Below are 17,168 nucleotides of genomic sequence, written 5' to 3' on the forward strand. Positions count from 1 at the left end.
ATTATTTACTTAAAGGTTTATATTACTTTTTGTCTATCATTAACTATTATTAAAATAATGTAAAAGCCATTTTCCTTATTTATGGAGGTACTATCTATCAAATAGTTAGAGCCCCAAAGTGATATCACATGTCTAAGCTACTTATCAAGACAACAAAATTATGTCAATATAGTATATTCGTATCTACCCAATTTCAAGTGAAATTGTTAAGATTTAACAATGCACAGTTTTCTTAAGTTTCACTATTTCTCAAAGCCTATATATAAAGACAGTATTAAAATACATTTCGTGTTCAAAATTGAGCTATCAGCTGTTAAAATGTGTATACATTTTTGGGGGCACCCTGTATTTAATGTTGCAGTATACTGGTGACCATAACATTTTCCTGTAGATTTTAACTTTCCTAGCTATACTAGAAGATAGAGGCAAATTGGTATTCAATTTTTCCTTATAGACTGTCACCAAAATAATCATCAGTAGAATCACTGAGGTCAGATGGTTATATCTTAGTTGCTTATGTTTTTATTTCACTCAGGTAATTGAAATATTACTTCACCCAGCTCATGAATTTCATGCAATTTTGAATGAGAAGTTAAAAGCTGTGCAATTGCTTTGAACTAAAACCTTTAAGTAGCTTAATGAAGCATGCGCTTTTTAGACTCGGTAAGGAGATCATAATGAGATAAGGAAGCCAAGCCCTTTGCAGCATCACATTCTCTCTCAAGTAGTCATTGAGCTTATGGAGATGCAGCATGCCAGGTCCTGATCTTGCACATATGAAGGGTAATTTAAGTTTAACATTGAAAAATGGCATTCTACCACAGTACTCTCTCACCCAAATTTTCGGCCTATGACAGGCCAGCATTTGGGGGAGGCGGGTAGTATTGTGAGCTAGATGGGCCACAAGTGTACCAAAGGGAAGAAGAATGAGGAGGGGATTTCTGGAGCCAAGTGACTTAACTCCTAGGGCTTAAAATTTGCAGTTGCATCTTTGCTTTGAGGATGTTTAGATATCTGTCTCTGCATTTTATATTACCTACTTGACCTCAGCATACCCTTTCCCTCTTATATCTTTTCACTATAACCACTAATTCAGGCATTGGCATATATTGGTACTGTATCCTTAAATATTGTTCAAGAGCAAACTTAAGTTACTAAAAATAGAGATCTATGAAGCTGCCTGGCTGCAGGAATTCAGGGTATAATCAGTTACTGCCAAATGCAGAAGCAAAAGCACTTAGAGTTTTATCCTCTCTGTTGGTAATCAGGAGATCAATCTATTTATAGATTCACAGTCTTCTTGACCTTTTAATAGGATAACCAGTAAGAAAGCCTCATTGTAAATGGGTTACAGAAATGGAGGCATTCTCTCTGCTCATGATTATGTTTCTGAAACTCTTTGGTACCAGGGTAAATTAATTTCCATGCCAAGGTAACTGAATATGCATATGTACAGACAGGATAAATATGTTACTCTGCATTAGAGGTTAACTTTAAAGAATGTTAGGCTGGTTGACTCACCTGTGGAAAAAAATGAGTTTATTACCTGAAAAATAGTTTTAATATATTTTTATTAATTTCAGAGAGGAAGGAAGAGGAAGAGAGAGAAACATCAATGAGGAGAGAGAATCATTGAACGGCTGCCTCCTACAATCCCCCTACTGGAAATGGAGCCTGCAACCCAGGCATGTACCCTGATTGGGAATTGAACCCTGACCTCATGGTTCATAGGTTGACGTTCAACCACTGAGCCGCACCGGCCAGGCCTGAAAAATACCTTTAATTCACATTGCTGACAATTAGGCTAGAATAAATTTTAATTTTATTACTCAAATATATATTGACACAAAACAGCTGCAACAAACTGTATATGCAAGTTAGATATACACTGAATTCTCCCAGGATTTGTGTTGTTTGTTTTTGCTATTCACCAAAATAAATAAAATTGTTTAATTTCTTATGTTCTTTCTGGTGGAATGGGGTTAGGTATCACATATTCAGAATTTTTAAAATTCACAGTCATTAATCAAAGCATTCTAAATCAAAGTCAGCTTGGATTTGTTAAGCATATAGGTTTTGCACATATCTCTCCGATTTATTCACAATTTGGCAAAGAGAAAATATACTTAAATGCCTCTTTTTAGAATTGGAGTTCTCATTGTTGCTTGCTATTAAGATCCAGCAGAGGGAGCAAGAGCTGGTGAGTAGAAACATTTAGAAAAAGGCTTGCTAACATAAAGAATGAATCCAAAGAATTTTCCAGATTTCAGAACTACGAGTGTGCTATACTTTATGCTGATAGAAGCCGTAGAACAAACTCTCTAAGGAGTTTCTAACCGATAGAGTTCTTCAGTGGTTGGCTGCCTAGATTTTTCTTAATGGCATGATCAAGCAATTGGTATTGTCAGGTACCAGTGTCAAGATCAGGATCTTTCCAGAAATTTCATTTCTTTGCATATACAACATTCTTTGACTGAAGTCCCAGGATGTTCTTAGAAAGGTTTTGATTTTAAAAATCACACAAGAGTACCCTAAATCTGATTATCCTTTGCATCATCGAAAGATGAGATGCAAGGTTTGAACTTTCTGGCATGCCAATATCTTATCATTTGCATTAAGATTTTCCTTTTAAGGATTGTCAATGTGCTCGGGTGACCATTTTTATATTTTGAAGAAAAATGTAGAAAATCCCCATAGTGTTGGGCTTACTAATTTGGAAACAATCTGAAATAAACCAATCTGCCTTCGAGGTGCGCATATAATGTTTTAAAAATATGGATATCACAGGCTTAGTGACATAATCTTTTCAGATATTACCTGTGTCCCTAAGATATGTTCCTCCAATTTTTTTAAAGATGGGTATTGATACCCCTGTTCCCTGATACTCTTTGCCCCATCCTGTTTGTATCTAATGTCATCCTGGGCATTGCCAGAAATCATTTAGATGACCTCAGCCCAGGGCACTCAACATGAAAGAAAATCTTATTTTTAATCTTCTTAACACGGTCCTTGATCTGATCCTTGCCAGTTTTCATCTGTCTTGTTCCATGTGCCTTCCCCATTATCTGGATTGCCTGTTGTTAGCTTTGTTTCTGGTCAACTGGAACTCAAACCTCCCTTGCTTCCCCCAGGCCTCTTTTCTGATGAATTCTGCCTGCCTCTCTGGATGTCAGGGTTGGGCAGCTCCCAAACTCATAACTTTCAACGCCTTATTTGGGCAAATTACTTAACTTCATTGTATCTTGATGCTTTCATTTGTAATATAGGGGTAATAGGTTGGTTATAAATATTAAATTAGCTATTATACAGAAGTGCTTAGAATAGCACATGGAGTATGCAGTTACATAATTGCTCATTATTATTACTGATGGACGGTATTGATGGTGGTGGTGGAGGTAGTGGTCTCTCCTGTCTCATTCTGACAGCTGCCCTAAGCTACTGACTTCTGTCTATTCCCAGTCTCCTAGATCCCACGTCCAGCTGGCCTCACCAGACTTGAGTCAAGTTCCTATATTGTATCCTCTGAGCATCTGCTACATTCCAAGGGACACTATTACTTGTCCAGAACAAACCACTCTGTAGGAAAGTTAGAACATGTCAAAATTGTAGCAGGCTTCTTTTCTTGCAGTCCCCAAAATGAGTCTATTCTGGAATTCTGAAAAAATAGTGGCAGCAGTGACATGGTGTCTAAATGTCCTTGAATTCCCCCATGAAAATAGAAGGAGCAGAGAGGAGAGAAAATTCAAAAATTGGTGACAATGTTGACAACAAAATTAGGTGGCAAGGTATTCTCACAAATCCCAAAATATGAGCTGTCAATTTCATGACCATATACTACCATCCTTGCAGTAGGAAGCAAAGGGAAGTATTGGGTTGCCTGATGGAAATGAGACCAGGATAACACCCAAATTACTAATAAATACTCATGAGAATTTGATTCAGGGCAATCGGATAATAGTTAAAACTGGGAAAAGTGTTTTTATACCATTCATAAGTCAGTGAAAAGCCCCCTTTCTAATGGCTGAAGGGTCTGAACACTGTGCTGTGAATTCTTAAAACTCACTAGTTGAAGGTTCTTCTCAGGATAAATTTGCGAGACTAAAGCCAGTGTGTTTTTTGTGTGAATAATTTTTAACACTGAGTGCTGGTGGAAAGCAAAGGAGGTTTTCATAGCAAAGCCAATTCCTTTTCCACCCAGCAGGGATGTGTAGGGCACATGTTTCCGCTGTCCTTGACAGGAACTGTTGACACAGGAGACATTGCTAATTTGACCAGTCTCGATCTCCTGTCCCTGTACTTTTTGAAGGTTTGGAAAAAACCAAACCAAACTGTCCCTTATTTTTTGAGATCTCCGAACTCTGTTCATTGTTTCTATTTTTGTCTGGACCTTCCATTTCCTTTGTCCCTATTGTCCCCACCTCCTCAATTTGGACACAATTTTGCTTCTTGGAGCTTTTATCCTTTCCCTCTAATATCCACAGTGTGTTCTGTGCTTTCTAAAGGGTGGCTGCTCAGATTTCTTGATGAAAGCATCCATAATCCTGCTCGAAATCTCAACCCTTTAGAACAGGGTTTGCCCACTGTGTTCAGTTTTTCCTAACCCTTACCAAGTGTGAATTCCAATCCCCACTGTTCTCAGTTGCCAATTGGGGCTTTAATGCAAATCATATCATTTTTATCCAATTCCAGGAACTAGTACTTGACCATGGAGTTCTGTACCATATAGAAAAGCAAAAATGTGTAAACCTAATCCATCTGCTTATTCACTCACCAATATGAATAAACATGTACTTAAGCCATAGATGACTAAGTAGACATATCCAAGTGATTTATGAGTGAACAGTAACATATGCATGTTGTAATAAGAGTCAGAGATAAACAGAGTGGACAAGTATAACAAATACATATTTGGGGTTGAGACTAAGGAAAAAATTGAAAACATTCCATATATTAGAAAGGTTCTCTTCTCCTTTTTTGCATTCATTTGTACATGACTTAGTAATTTTAGCATTTTAAAACTTAATGAATATATTTTGTATTTATATTTGGCTCAAATATGTATTAACTTTACATTAATTATGGGGCTAATGCAGTGTTTGAGTGTAAACCAAGGATCTTATGTTTGCAGTTAACAATTTAATCTTGCTTTTGAAGAATTTTTAATGTGAAATCACCATTTAGCCTTGTAATAGATTTTCTTAGGGTCAACTGCTTTCCGTCAAATTTGGCATTAGGAATGAAAAAAAAGATGTATGAATATGTTTAAGTTACAGAAATAAACAATGTAATTAATCTTCATTAATATATAAAATGAAGTATCTAGTAAGGAAGCAATCTATAAAAACATATACTTGAATATTTAACCTTGTTTATATTTATTTGCATATGGCACTATAGACAGTTCAAGAATAGAATAGTGGAATTTGGACACTGTCCTAATTTTAAAAGAATTTGTAGAAGAATTCCTAATTTGTAATAAGTAGATGCTCCCTTCTTCTTTGATACTACACTGTAAACAAGTCATTCCTCTTGAGTAGATGCTAATGACAATGCCAGTGTTGTCACTTTTGTTTTAGTAGGAGTTCAGAAACTTACATGGATCTGAAAATGGAAACAGAAAATGGAAAATACATAATTTAAAGCAATGTGTTGTTCTTAGAGAGATTTCCTTACACATGTGTATACTTTTGTTATCAATATACACTTAGATATCAGAAAGATTTCCTGACTTATCTCTGACTAATGCTTTTGTGTGTGTGTGTTCCCTTTAGATAAGAAATGTTGAGACTAATCAATGTTTAGACAACATGGGCCGCAAGGAAAATGAAAAAGTGGGCATATTCAACTGTCATGGTATGGGAGGAAATCAGGTAAGTTCTCTTTTTTTATCAGCTTCATATTTGGGGTGGAGCAAGGGAGACATATTATTGTGAAAACTATCACACTAGACCATGGCTTACAACTCAATTACAATACTTAGTTTAGCAAATCAATGGGCATTCAAATTAAGAACTAATTACACTGTTTTATTGCCCCAAATTTCTTAAGAAAGTACTACAGAATTTAATTAAAAGGGCAAAACTTTCAACTAGCCTGCAGTAATGAAAACAGCCCGATATTTCAGACTCATCTCATTTTACCTTGTATGAGCAAATGAGGATAAAATGTATAATGTCAAAGCCTCAGGAATTCATAAATGAAGTGAACAAAAGCTAAAACCCTACACTTACAGATATTCTAATGTCTCTACATCATGAATTTAGTGACAAGATAGAAATTAAACCAATATTTTTCATCTTTATGATTATTTATTCATGTCTATAAATATTTGTACAAGAATGTTTACTGAAACCTTTCTTATTATAACACAAACAGTGAAAACAACTAAATATTTGCCAAGAGGGGAACATTTAATTAAATCATGATGTATTCATAGTGTAGAATATTACATAGCCAGCAAAATGACTGAGAGAAGTCTATATGTATTGCTATCAAAATTGAAAAGAGGGTTAAAAAAAATCAGTACAATTTATTTTGAATGATCTCATTTACAAAAAAATACGTATGAACATTTTTCTCTATGTAGTATCTATAATATCTATATTTATGTGGATCATTATCTACTCTATTAGATATGTATAGAAATCTATCTGGAATATAGATTACCTCTGGTAAAAAGATTGAATTGGAATAGAAAATTTTAGTTTTTACTCCACATATTTTGTATATATGTATTACTTTCATAATTAAACAAAAATAGAGAAAGATGAACTGTTGATAATAAAAGAACATCATTTTACAGCATTAGCATAGCCTGGGTAATTTATGATGTTACATAATACTTTTTAAATTTATCTTTATTGCTTAAAGTATTATAGATGTCCCCTTTATTTCCCTCAGTGACCCCTCTGCCCTGGCACCATCCCTCCAGCCTTCACTGCACATTGTCTATGTCCATGGGTTATGTATAGATGCATATAAGTTCTTTGGTTAATCTCTTTAATATTTTATCTATAAAGTGGATAAAAGATTTCCCCCATGTTTTTCCCTCTAAATATTAGTAAAATCTATAAAACAACTAACACTAGCCTGCCATATACTAGACATTCAATACTTATTACCATTAATTATTACATTTACTTATTATTTTATTTATGTTCTTAATTATTTCTCTTTGTACTTCTATAAAAAAATATGGTCATTTAGTGACTAATGCCAGGGGCAAGATAAATGCACAACACTTCCTCTGATATTGTTAAGCTAATAAAATAAACTGCCTCTCCTGTAGTTCTAACAAATATATATTATGAAAAAATTAACCCATTATATAAAACCCTATTATGATTTATACCTTGGTAGAACTAAATATTTCTAAGGTCATTAATAATAATAACATGCTTAAATTTTAGACTTACTTGAAAAAAGAACAGATTTCAGTATTTTGTTCTCAGAGCTACCTTCCCTGTTTTTTTGTGGGTTTTTTTTTTTTTTTATTGCTATCCTTGCTTGTTACCATGGAAGCAGCATCTATTTTTATGGTTATTTCATTTTGAATTCTTAAAAGTAGCCTCAATCCATAAAAATATTCAAATTTCTCTCTTCTGCTTTTATACAAAAGTTATAACAATGTTAACCCTGTTTTTTCAGTATTTCCACTCAGTTACATTTCTAAAAGAAGATTCTTCATGTCTGTTGACAATTATACCATAACCATTTCTCTTTGCACAGGAGTTCTTTTTTTTTAAAATATATTTTATTGATTTTTTACAGAGAGGAAGGGAGAGAGATAGAGAGTTAGAAACATCTATGAGAGAGAAACATCGATTAGCTGCCTCCTGCACTTCTCCTACTGGGGATGTGCCCGCAACCCAGGTACATGCCCTTGACCGGAATCGAACCTGGGACCTTTCAGTCCGCAGGCCGACGCTCTATCCACTGAGCCAAACCGGTTTCGGCTGCACAGGAGTTCTGGTATTTCTTTTTTTAAGCTCTGGAGATATCACTAAGAAACTAACCTTCAGTAGTTGTTGGATATATCTTTCTTAAACACTCATATATCCAGCACATTCTCCTCTCTTTATCCACAGCACCTGGCACAAGGCTTGGGATATAGTAAGTACCTAAAAAACTAGTTAAATAAATAGATGAAAGAATGCATGGAAGTTTTTATAACAGGAATACTGGAAAAACAAGATAGCAGTGGAGTGTTATTAAATTCAACACTTGATCATATTGAAGTGGTCTTTTAAAAATCTTAATAATAAAAGTCTTCTACCTCAAATAACAATGACAAAATTAGCCACCCTATTCCTATCTGTTCTTGAAATGCTCTTTTACTAGCAAGTAATATGATGATCATTAAACATTTTCAAAAGGATGAAAATAAAAAGGAATTTGATTAAAACTTGAACATATATTTTTGCATGTGAAATAAAGAAGTTAAAATTTACTGAGAGGAAGGGTTTTACTAGAAGTTATGGGATTGTGTTCTCTATACTTCTGAAAAGATAATGTACCTGGTAGATTCCTGGAAGCATTTCTATGTCCCCTACAATGCTAATGACTCAGATTTTATATCTTCCTCACCAACCTATCTCCTGAGCTCTAGAATCTATTGCCAATTAATTATTAAAATCACAACTATTTTCATATGTAGTCATTTTCTTCCCTTTTACACAATCATCCAAAATTGAACCCCAGCATAGACACTTCACTTTTGAATTTTAATTGGTCACCACATCCTGATATTTCCATGAAAGTAATCCCTTGACTCCTAACCTTAAGTCCTTTTACAATGAGGGACGCTATATTTATCTAGCCTATATTTGACCTGTGTGGTCAAAATATCTCATTATTTCCATACATCTTATAGAAGTTCATTCATATATCTCATACATGCTACATTAGAATTAAAACTTTAGTAATATCTCCAATACTTCTCTCTGTTCAAAGAATAAAGTAGAAATTCATTAGTTATGATATACAAAGCTCCTAATAATTGTATTCCCATCTGACTTTCCAGCATAGTCTTCCTAATAATCCCTTGTATTCTAAACATATGTCTTATAATTTTTTATTCCCTGGATGCTCTGTGCATTTTCATATCTCTACAGTTCACTGATAACTGATCTCTCTAATTGCACGATTGACCACATACTGCTCCACTCACAAACTTAAAACATACTCACTGTTTTAAACCTAAATAAATTTGCTTTTTAAAAAAACTTCCTATTAGCTAGTAACTTCTTAACTTAAACTGGATGCATTATTAATGGGCAAATTATAATTTATTTAATCAGTCCATTATTGTTTAATACAAAGTGTTATTTGTGAACTTTATTATAGACAAGGCTCATCAATACTCTTGCAGCTAAAATCGGTAAGCATCCATATTAACTTCTTCAGAAAAAAAAGTCCAGAAGTAAATTTGAAATAGCAGTTATTCAGCAGCATAGGTCTTTCAGTAGTGAAAAATTTTCATTTTTAATGTTTTACCAATTTAATAGGACAAAATTGGGGGAGGGAAGCAACCCCCATACATATTGTATTCATTCCTAATAGCTAAAATAGGAAGAGACACTCTGATAGACATTTAACATACATGCCTTACCCTCTTTGATTCTCACAACAATCTAATACATGGTGTTATTACCCTAATTTTACTCATGAGTCTAATGTAAACTCTGAGAGATTAATAAAATGATTGAGGTGGTAAACCCAGTTTGAACTTAAAACCAGTTGACTACGCCAAATTTATATTCACTGCATTTATATTGGTTACCAAACATACTCCCCCAGGATTGTGATCACAGTGACCAAACCTAACTGGGAATTGTATTTTATTTGTTTTTTATCTTTGCCAATTTAGTATGGGAGGAACATTTTACTTTATTTTAAATTATATTTCTAACATTATCAGTGCAGTTAAGTATTTTTAAAATTGGCATCAATAATTCGTTGTGAGTATCTGAGTCATAGTTTTTGCTTATGTTTTTATTGGGGGTTGAGAGGATTCTTTTTTCTCTTATCCTAATATATAAAAACCCTGGGTCGCAAGGACCAGTAAGGATTGAGGCTCCACCAAACAGAAGCCAGTCCTGCGGTCAGCACTGGTTGCCATGGCAACCCAGCTGACTGCTTCCGCTGGAGGCAGGTGCCCAGCACTGACTGCTGAGGGGACTGCGAATCAGGGCCATAAAGAGGCCTGAAGAGAGAAGCAAGGACTGATCCGTTGACTCTGTAGCAGCTTGTGATCAACACTTGCCTCTCTCTTTCTCTCCCATTCTGGCCAGCAGCCAGCTTCCATTTCTCTCCAGGTCTCCAGGGGGCTGCTGATCAGCCCTGCCTTTCTGATCAGGACCCGCTGACTGGCATAGTAACTGACCAATCAGAAACAAATGTGGGTGCTGTGAAGAACCAATGGTTGCCTAAGAGGTGGAGCTTCTGATGCTGACTGGCATAAGCACCAACCAATCAGAACCAAATCTGGGTGCTGTGGGGAACCAATGGCTGCCTAGGATGGGGAGCTTTTGACGCTGACTGGCATAAAACTGGCCAATCATAACCAAATTGGCCAGCAGAGGCGGGCAGTTGGGTGCAATCAGACAGGCAGGCAGAGGAAGTTAGGGGTAATCAGGTGAAGAGTTAGGAGCCAGCGGTCCCAGATTGCACGAGGGATGTCGGACTGCCAGTTTAGGCCCAAACTGGCAGTCAGACATCCCCCAATAGGTCCCCAGTTGGAGAGGGTACAGGCTGGGCTGAGGGAATCCCTCCCTCCGTGCATGAATTCCATGCACCAGGCCTATTATCTCCTTATAAAAACACTTTATTAAATAAGATAATTACCTTCTGTCATATTGCAGATATTTTTCTGACTTGACATTTTTGTTTGCAGTGTATTTTCATATACAGACTTTTAAATAATTTATGTATTCCAATCATTGCTTGCCTTTATGTTTTCTCTTTTTGATGTAGAAATATTATTTTTAATGAGATGCTTTCAAATGACATTTACATCATCTTAAAGGAGCCAATACAAAAATTGGCAAATAGATCTTAGTCTCATTGGGCACATATTATATCAACTCAAATATTGACACTAATATCTATTTCAAATTAGATTAATATAAATTTATTAAAATAACCATTCATTTGAAATTAAGTATCAGTATACAATTTTTAAAAATTCAATGCTGTTTCCCTTTGAATTGCAATACATCTTCAAAACAAAACAGGGGGAGGGGAGCAACCCCCATACATATTGTATTCTTCCTTCCAAATGTAAAAAATACATAAAAACATAAAGCGATAGAAAAATGCTCACATTTTGGCATATGCGTCTATAATGTTTCTCTTTCTCCCTAAAGACACTCATTTGAAGAGAGCTAGAAAGCACATAGAAACATTCATGTAATTTATTGCAGTAGGTGATTCAGAGCCATTTTTCAAGATAGCAAGCCTTTAGGAAAGCTCATGCTAACCGTTTTTTAAAACTCCTTGTCTGCCAAGATAAAGAAGAGATCATTAGGTCTTATCTACACTTTTATACAAATATCTCTTCCTCCTCTAAAATAATTTATACTTAAGAATAATCTAACATTATAATGGTATATTACAAGTTTTTGAGAGTTATAGATACTTTTCTCATTACGAACCCTCTCCTAGAGAAAGCTTAATTATTTTAGTAATACATGCTAATGTACTCCCAGATTGTAATGAATATATTCAACACATATGTATTCATCTTAAAGTTTGCATTTTTATAAGTAATATAATTACTTAGAAACTATTTCTACACTAATTTTGTCCAATTTTAGTAACTTGCATAATGGAATTAAAACTCAGTAGGGATTTCACGAAGTAAATTTGCAAGTGAAATGAAATGGCCTATGAAGAAAGAATGAATACGTACCATTCATTAAATGTTTAAATGAGTTGGATACATGCAAGCTAGAAGAGAGCAGAGTTAGTATAACTTCCAAAGAAATAGGAATTATTCTAAGAGCCTTCCAATCTAATTAATGCTTGGTTGGGAGAACATCTCTGGTCTTTGGCTTATGCTCCAACTTGAAGAGTAGAATATACTGAGGATGAAATGGTAATTGGGTTTGATCATTTATTCAACAAAACCTTATTATCTTAGCCTATAAGAGACACTAGATGATGTTAGTCTGTGATGTTAGTAGGAGAGGATATCCAAAAACAAACATTTTACATTGGTCCACTTTTTCCGGAGATCGTGAGGTCTCTGCTCGTCCTCAAGTCCATCAATCCAAGAGTTAGTTTCATTCTGAGAAAGTCTCAACAGGACCTACAATTACAAGATCAGTCTTGTGTCAACAAAGCCTTTGGGATACAGGTACAAGCCAGTGAGCCTATTATTTACTTTCCTAGGTAATCAATCCCCTGGAATTTACCTGTAAAGGAGCTCCAAAATTGTAACAGTCACTGGGCTTCCCCCCATTGTTTCAAACTGACTAATGCACATTTATATTTGAATGAAGAAGTGTAGCCTCAAGCTCAGTGTATCTGTAATTATATCTTTTATTCAAAGCCTTTTTTTTTCATCCATCTTTTACATTTTTATCACCCCTTTCCTCTCCAAACTAGACACTAAGCCCTGTGGATTCTTTCTAGTGTCGTTTTTATCTATTCCTTCTTTTCTTTCATTAATAATTCTACTTTCTCTGCCTGGCTTTGATTGCCTCAATAGTTTGATTACTATAATAGTTGTCAATATGTTTCCCCATAGCTCCAATCTGCTCCTATCTTCACTCTACTCATGTTCCATAATGAAGTGAGGACTCCTTCCAACATATCACTCCCAACTAGAAAAACTAACAAAACATTTTTTTAAGTTCCTGGTCTTTACAAGATAAAAATAACATTCTTTACAAGCCCAAGTTCTATCTATTCTGACCACTTCCTACCTTTGTAAGTTTATCTCCTGTTGCTCACCTATACAGATTCTCAGCTCCTTCAACTCTATTGAGTATAGCCGGACCAGACTTTAAAAAAAAATATTATTAACCTGTTTGTTTTTAAATCCTCTTTCTTATACCAACTTGGTATGACCTTTACCTACTTTTCTAACTATATAAATTCTAGTTTACACAGTTCCATAGTTTACATAGTTTATCTAGTTCAATTCAAAACTCAATCTTCTTCATATAGTATTGCATTTTTTTCTACTTTACAATCTACATTGATATTTCCTTCTTCTGAACTCATAATATTTAAAATCTTCTCATTTGTTTTTTTTTACTTTTATACTATCTCTCAATATTTCTCTTACATTTTAGTCCTTATGCTGTCATTCAGTTATATATGTTTATCCATCGTATCTTCAGAAATAAATTGTAAACACTTCTTGAAAGCAATAATTAGTTCTTTTCCTTTTTTAATCTAATAGCAATAATTGCTTACTATATAAATGAATGAGTAAAAAAATTCATACATAATTTCAAAGTTACTTAAAAACCTGCTGTTATCACAGAAATAGTTTCAGCATTTCACCCACAGAAAAGAAAAATCTTCCTGGAGAATGAAATTGTTCCTTTGAAAATGCCTAGATTTGGAGCTGTAATAGGCTGAAAAATGACCCCCAAAGATTTCCACATCCTCATCCTTAAAACCGTGATTGTTACCTGATGCGACTAACATGACTTCAGAGTGTGGTTCCCTTGAGGGTTTTGAGATGGGGAGGTTATCCTGGATTATCTGGCCGGCTCTCAGTGCAATCACATGTATCCTGATGAGCAGAGAGCGATTTGACACACACAGAATGAGACAAGACAATGTGACCACGGAGGCAGAGAAGGATTGATGTGGTTACAAGTGAAGGAACGCAGGCAGTTGCCCTGAAGCTTAAGAGGCAAGGAAGATTCTTCCTTGAACCTCCAGAGGGAATGCTGACCTACTAGCACCTTGATTTCTACCCAGTGAATCTGAGTTTGGATTTCTGGCTTCCAGAACCATAGGAGAATAAACTTCCATTGCCTTAAGCCACCAAGTTTGTGATCATTTGTTTCAGCAGCCACAGGAAATTAATATAGGAGAAACTAGGTTAGTATCTGTGAGCAATCCACCTCTTTGGAAAAGAGGTCTAAGATATTAAACTTACCTCAAAGTTAAAAAAATATATATATTATTTCATCTTGCTACTGCAAGAAATGAAGTGGTAGCTAAAAAGAATAGCTTTAAATTACACTGGCTCTGCAGCATGTTTCAATTATGGAAATTTTGCTTATTGAGATTCCATCTTATCTTGACTTTTTGTATTCTCTTTTCTATTTTAGTGTCATTGTTGTAGCAAAGAAAATTGTCAATAAGCTCTAAGTCCTAAATTTAAAAAATTGAAAAATATAAAATAACTAAAAGTGAATGCTTACATTACTAAATTATAATGGCCTCTTTAGTTAATAGTTAATAAATTCTGCACAGAAATTCTAAAAATTGTTGTAATTGTGGGTTTTTTTAATCTTAACTCAAGAACTGAGCAAATAACCATAAAAAACATTTTCTTAATTCAAATAAATTGCATTATTATTTATGTTAAGGGAAGTAGAGAAAAGGTAGGTACACCTGAAAAAAAAAATTGAAAAATATAAAATAACTAAAAGTGAATGCTTACATTACTAAATTATAATGGCCTCTTTAGTTAATAGTTAATAAATTCTGCACAGAAATTCTAAAAATTGTTGTAATTGTGGGTTTTTTTTAAATCTTAACTCAAGAACTGAGCAAATAACCATAAATAACATTTTCTTAATTCAAATAAATTGCATTATTATTTATGTTAAGGGAACATCTGCTAAGCTTGGGGTTGATTAAAATTTTCAAGAACTTAAACTTATGATCTAGTTTTGACTGGCCAGAATATTTCCTGGCATAGTAACAAATGACAAATCCATTGTGTTCAACCCTTTTCTTTCCCTGGTAGGAGTTACTCAGATGTGAGATTTTTTTTTCTTAAATGTTTCCTAAAAATTGAATACTAATATTTCATGTTTCTAGATTTATTTTTTCTTCTAAACATTGTACAGTCTAATTTTGTGTTTCTGCATAGTGATAGTTAACATCAATCACATATGACATTTTTTTTCAAAAGCTATGCAAAAATTGGCAATGCAAGTCGACCTACAAAGCACTCTTACTATTTTACTGTAAAAGTACTTAAAATTAATTCCCTGAAATCTTACATTCATTTTAATAAGCCACAATTTGGCTCTTAGCTTTCTAGCTACAAGTACAAAATTGATTATGTGATTCATTATGTCAAAATGTAGAAATAAAACAGCTTCAGGAAAGGTTCAATTATTCCTAGTGTTGAAATGGTCAAAAGTTCTACTGTGATTCCTGATCAAGAAGCAGTAATTGGAAAATGGGCTGTGGGAGCAACAGGGAGGGGCACCAGACTGGGCTTGAAGGGGATGATAGTCTCTAAGAAGGTGTCTTAGGAAATGGTGAATCAATATATGTCAGTGCACATAGTAGCATAAAAATATTTATTTTATTGATTAAACATAATAATATTTAACTATAGTGTATAATTATATCAGCCCACACTCTAAAATGTTTAAAATTAAATTTCCATAAGGCTCACATTTTAAAATATGTTAAGTACTCTGGGAAAATTCACATAAATTTCATTTCATTTAATCAATGAGATTCCCATAATATTTTGATTAAAAAAAAACCCTCTGTAAAAAGTAAAATATCACACATTCTCATAAAGCAAAAAGTTGCATATTATCCTAGTATAATGAAACCCAGCACACACAGAGAAGCATATATACCTCTTTTCTCCCACACCACCAATAGAGCTTTTCTTACAGAGACTTGTAGGCTGTTAACCAAAAAATCTACTACAGGAAAGATGTTTTGCTGGGAGCAGCATTAACCTGCTTCTTCAGCCAACCAGTTTCTCTGCTCTAAAGTTCCGGTTGCTTAGAGATAGTTTCCAAGTTTTCTGCCAGTTTTACCAAGATATGGGCTTTTCTTCATCAACTATTTGGTCCCAGTAGAACTTTTCTGTCTCTGCCTTTTCAGTCTTCAGAACCTCATTCCTTGCTTCACTCTATCTTCAGATGCTTTTCTTATGCGTCATTCTTCACATGCCGGAGACAGAAAGCAAGCTCTGGTCTCGTCCTCTTCTTGTAAGGACACTAGTCCCATCAGGGGGACCCCACAGTCATGGCCTCACCTACACCTATTTACTTCTCAGAGATCCCACCTCCAAACACCATCACCTGGCAGTTTTAGGGCTTAATGTATGAGTGTGTGTGTGTGTGTGTGTGTGTGTGTGTTTGAGGGGGGAGGGGTGGGCACAAAACTTCTGTCAAGGCAGCGGCTTTATGAAAGTCCTTTATCCTTTCTGTCCTACAGTGCCCAATACTATACATTGATATGTTTGAACTAGACGTCCATCAGTTCTAGTATTCTTAATCTCTTTTGTTAAAGAGGCAAGAGTAGGAAATTCAAATGATTTGTGAAATATTTGAGCCAATGACAAGGTAACTGGATTTAGAAAGCTTGAATTTAGGAAAAACCAAAAACATTTAGGAAACCAATGCTTTTAGAAAATGTCTCAGAACATGTGACAGTTTTGAGCAAACTGCTAGCTAACCAAAAACTAATGATTTAAAGAAAGGAAGAAGAAAATTATTAATCAAGATTTTGTTGAATTCCATATAAATACCACATATGTACCCAAATAACATATGGGCACCAAGAGGAATACAAAAATATACCTAGAACACCAACTCTTGTTTTGTGTGTGAGGAAGGTGGTGAAGGTGCTATTTGTTAATGACATAGAGTCCTTCCCATGGATTCCCCTAAGAAAATTTCATACTGTACTGGATATTATCAAGAGTTATTTATCTCCTGAGTAAGAGGTTTTTTGTGTGTGTTTTTTTCCTTTCCTACTAAACACATAGTCCATACAGAAAAAAATAGTAATATTCTATTGATTATTGTTTATATTAGCCTCATTCTTAGATTCCTTTTATTATATTACTAGAGGCCCGGTGCACAAAAGTTTGTGCAATTGGGGGTGGGGGGGAGTCCCTCAGCCCGGCCTGTGCCCTCTCGCAGTCTGGGACCCCTCAGGAGATAACGACCTGCTGGCTTAGGCCTGCTCCTGGGTGGCAGTGGGCAGGCCCAATC

General features: G+C 34.8%; 1 protein-coding gene across 1 annotated transcript in view; it reads left to right on the forward strand.

Moving 5' to 3' along the window:
* GALNT13 (polypeptide N-acetylgalactosaminyltransferase 13) overlaps positions 1 to 17,168 on the forward strand; it is a 500,019-nt gene that overhangs the window by 459,406 nt on the left and 23,445 nt on the right. The window contains exon 11 of the mRNA XM_015559821.1: positions 5,772 to 5,870. Coding sequence (XP_015415307.1) covers positions 5,772 to 5,870 — 99 coding nt within the window. The remainder of the gene's footprint in view (positions 1 to 5,771; positions 5,871 to 17,168) is intronic.

Source organism: Myotis davidii, unplaced genomic scaffold (assembly GCF_000327345.1).
Source record: "Myotis davidii unplaced genomic scaffold, ASM32734v1 scaffold753, whole genome shotgun sequence".
Taxonomy (NCBI): Eukaryota; Metazoa; Chordata; class Mammalia; order Chiroptera; family Vespertilionidae; genus Myotis; species Myotis davidii.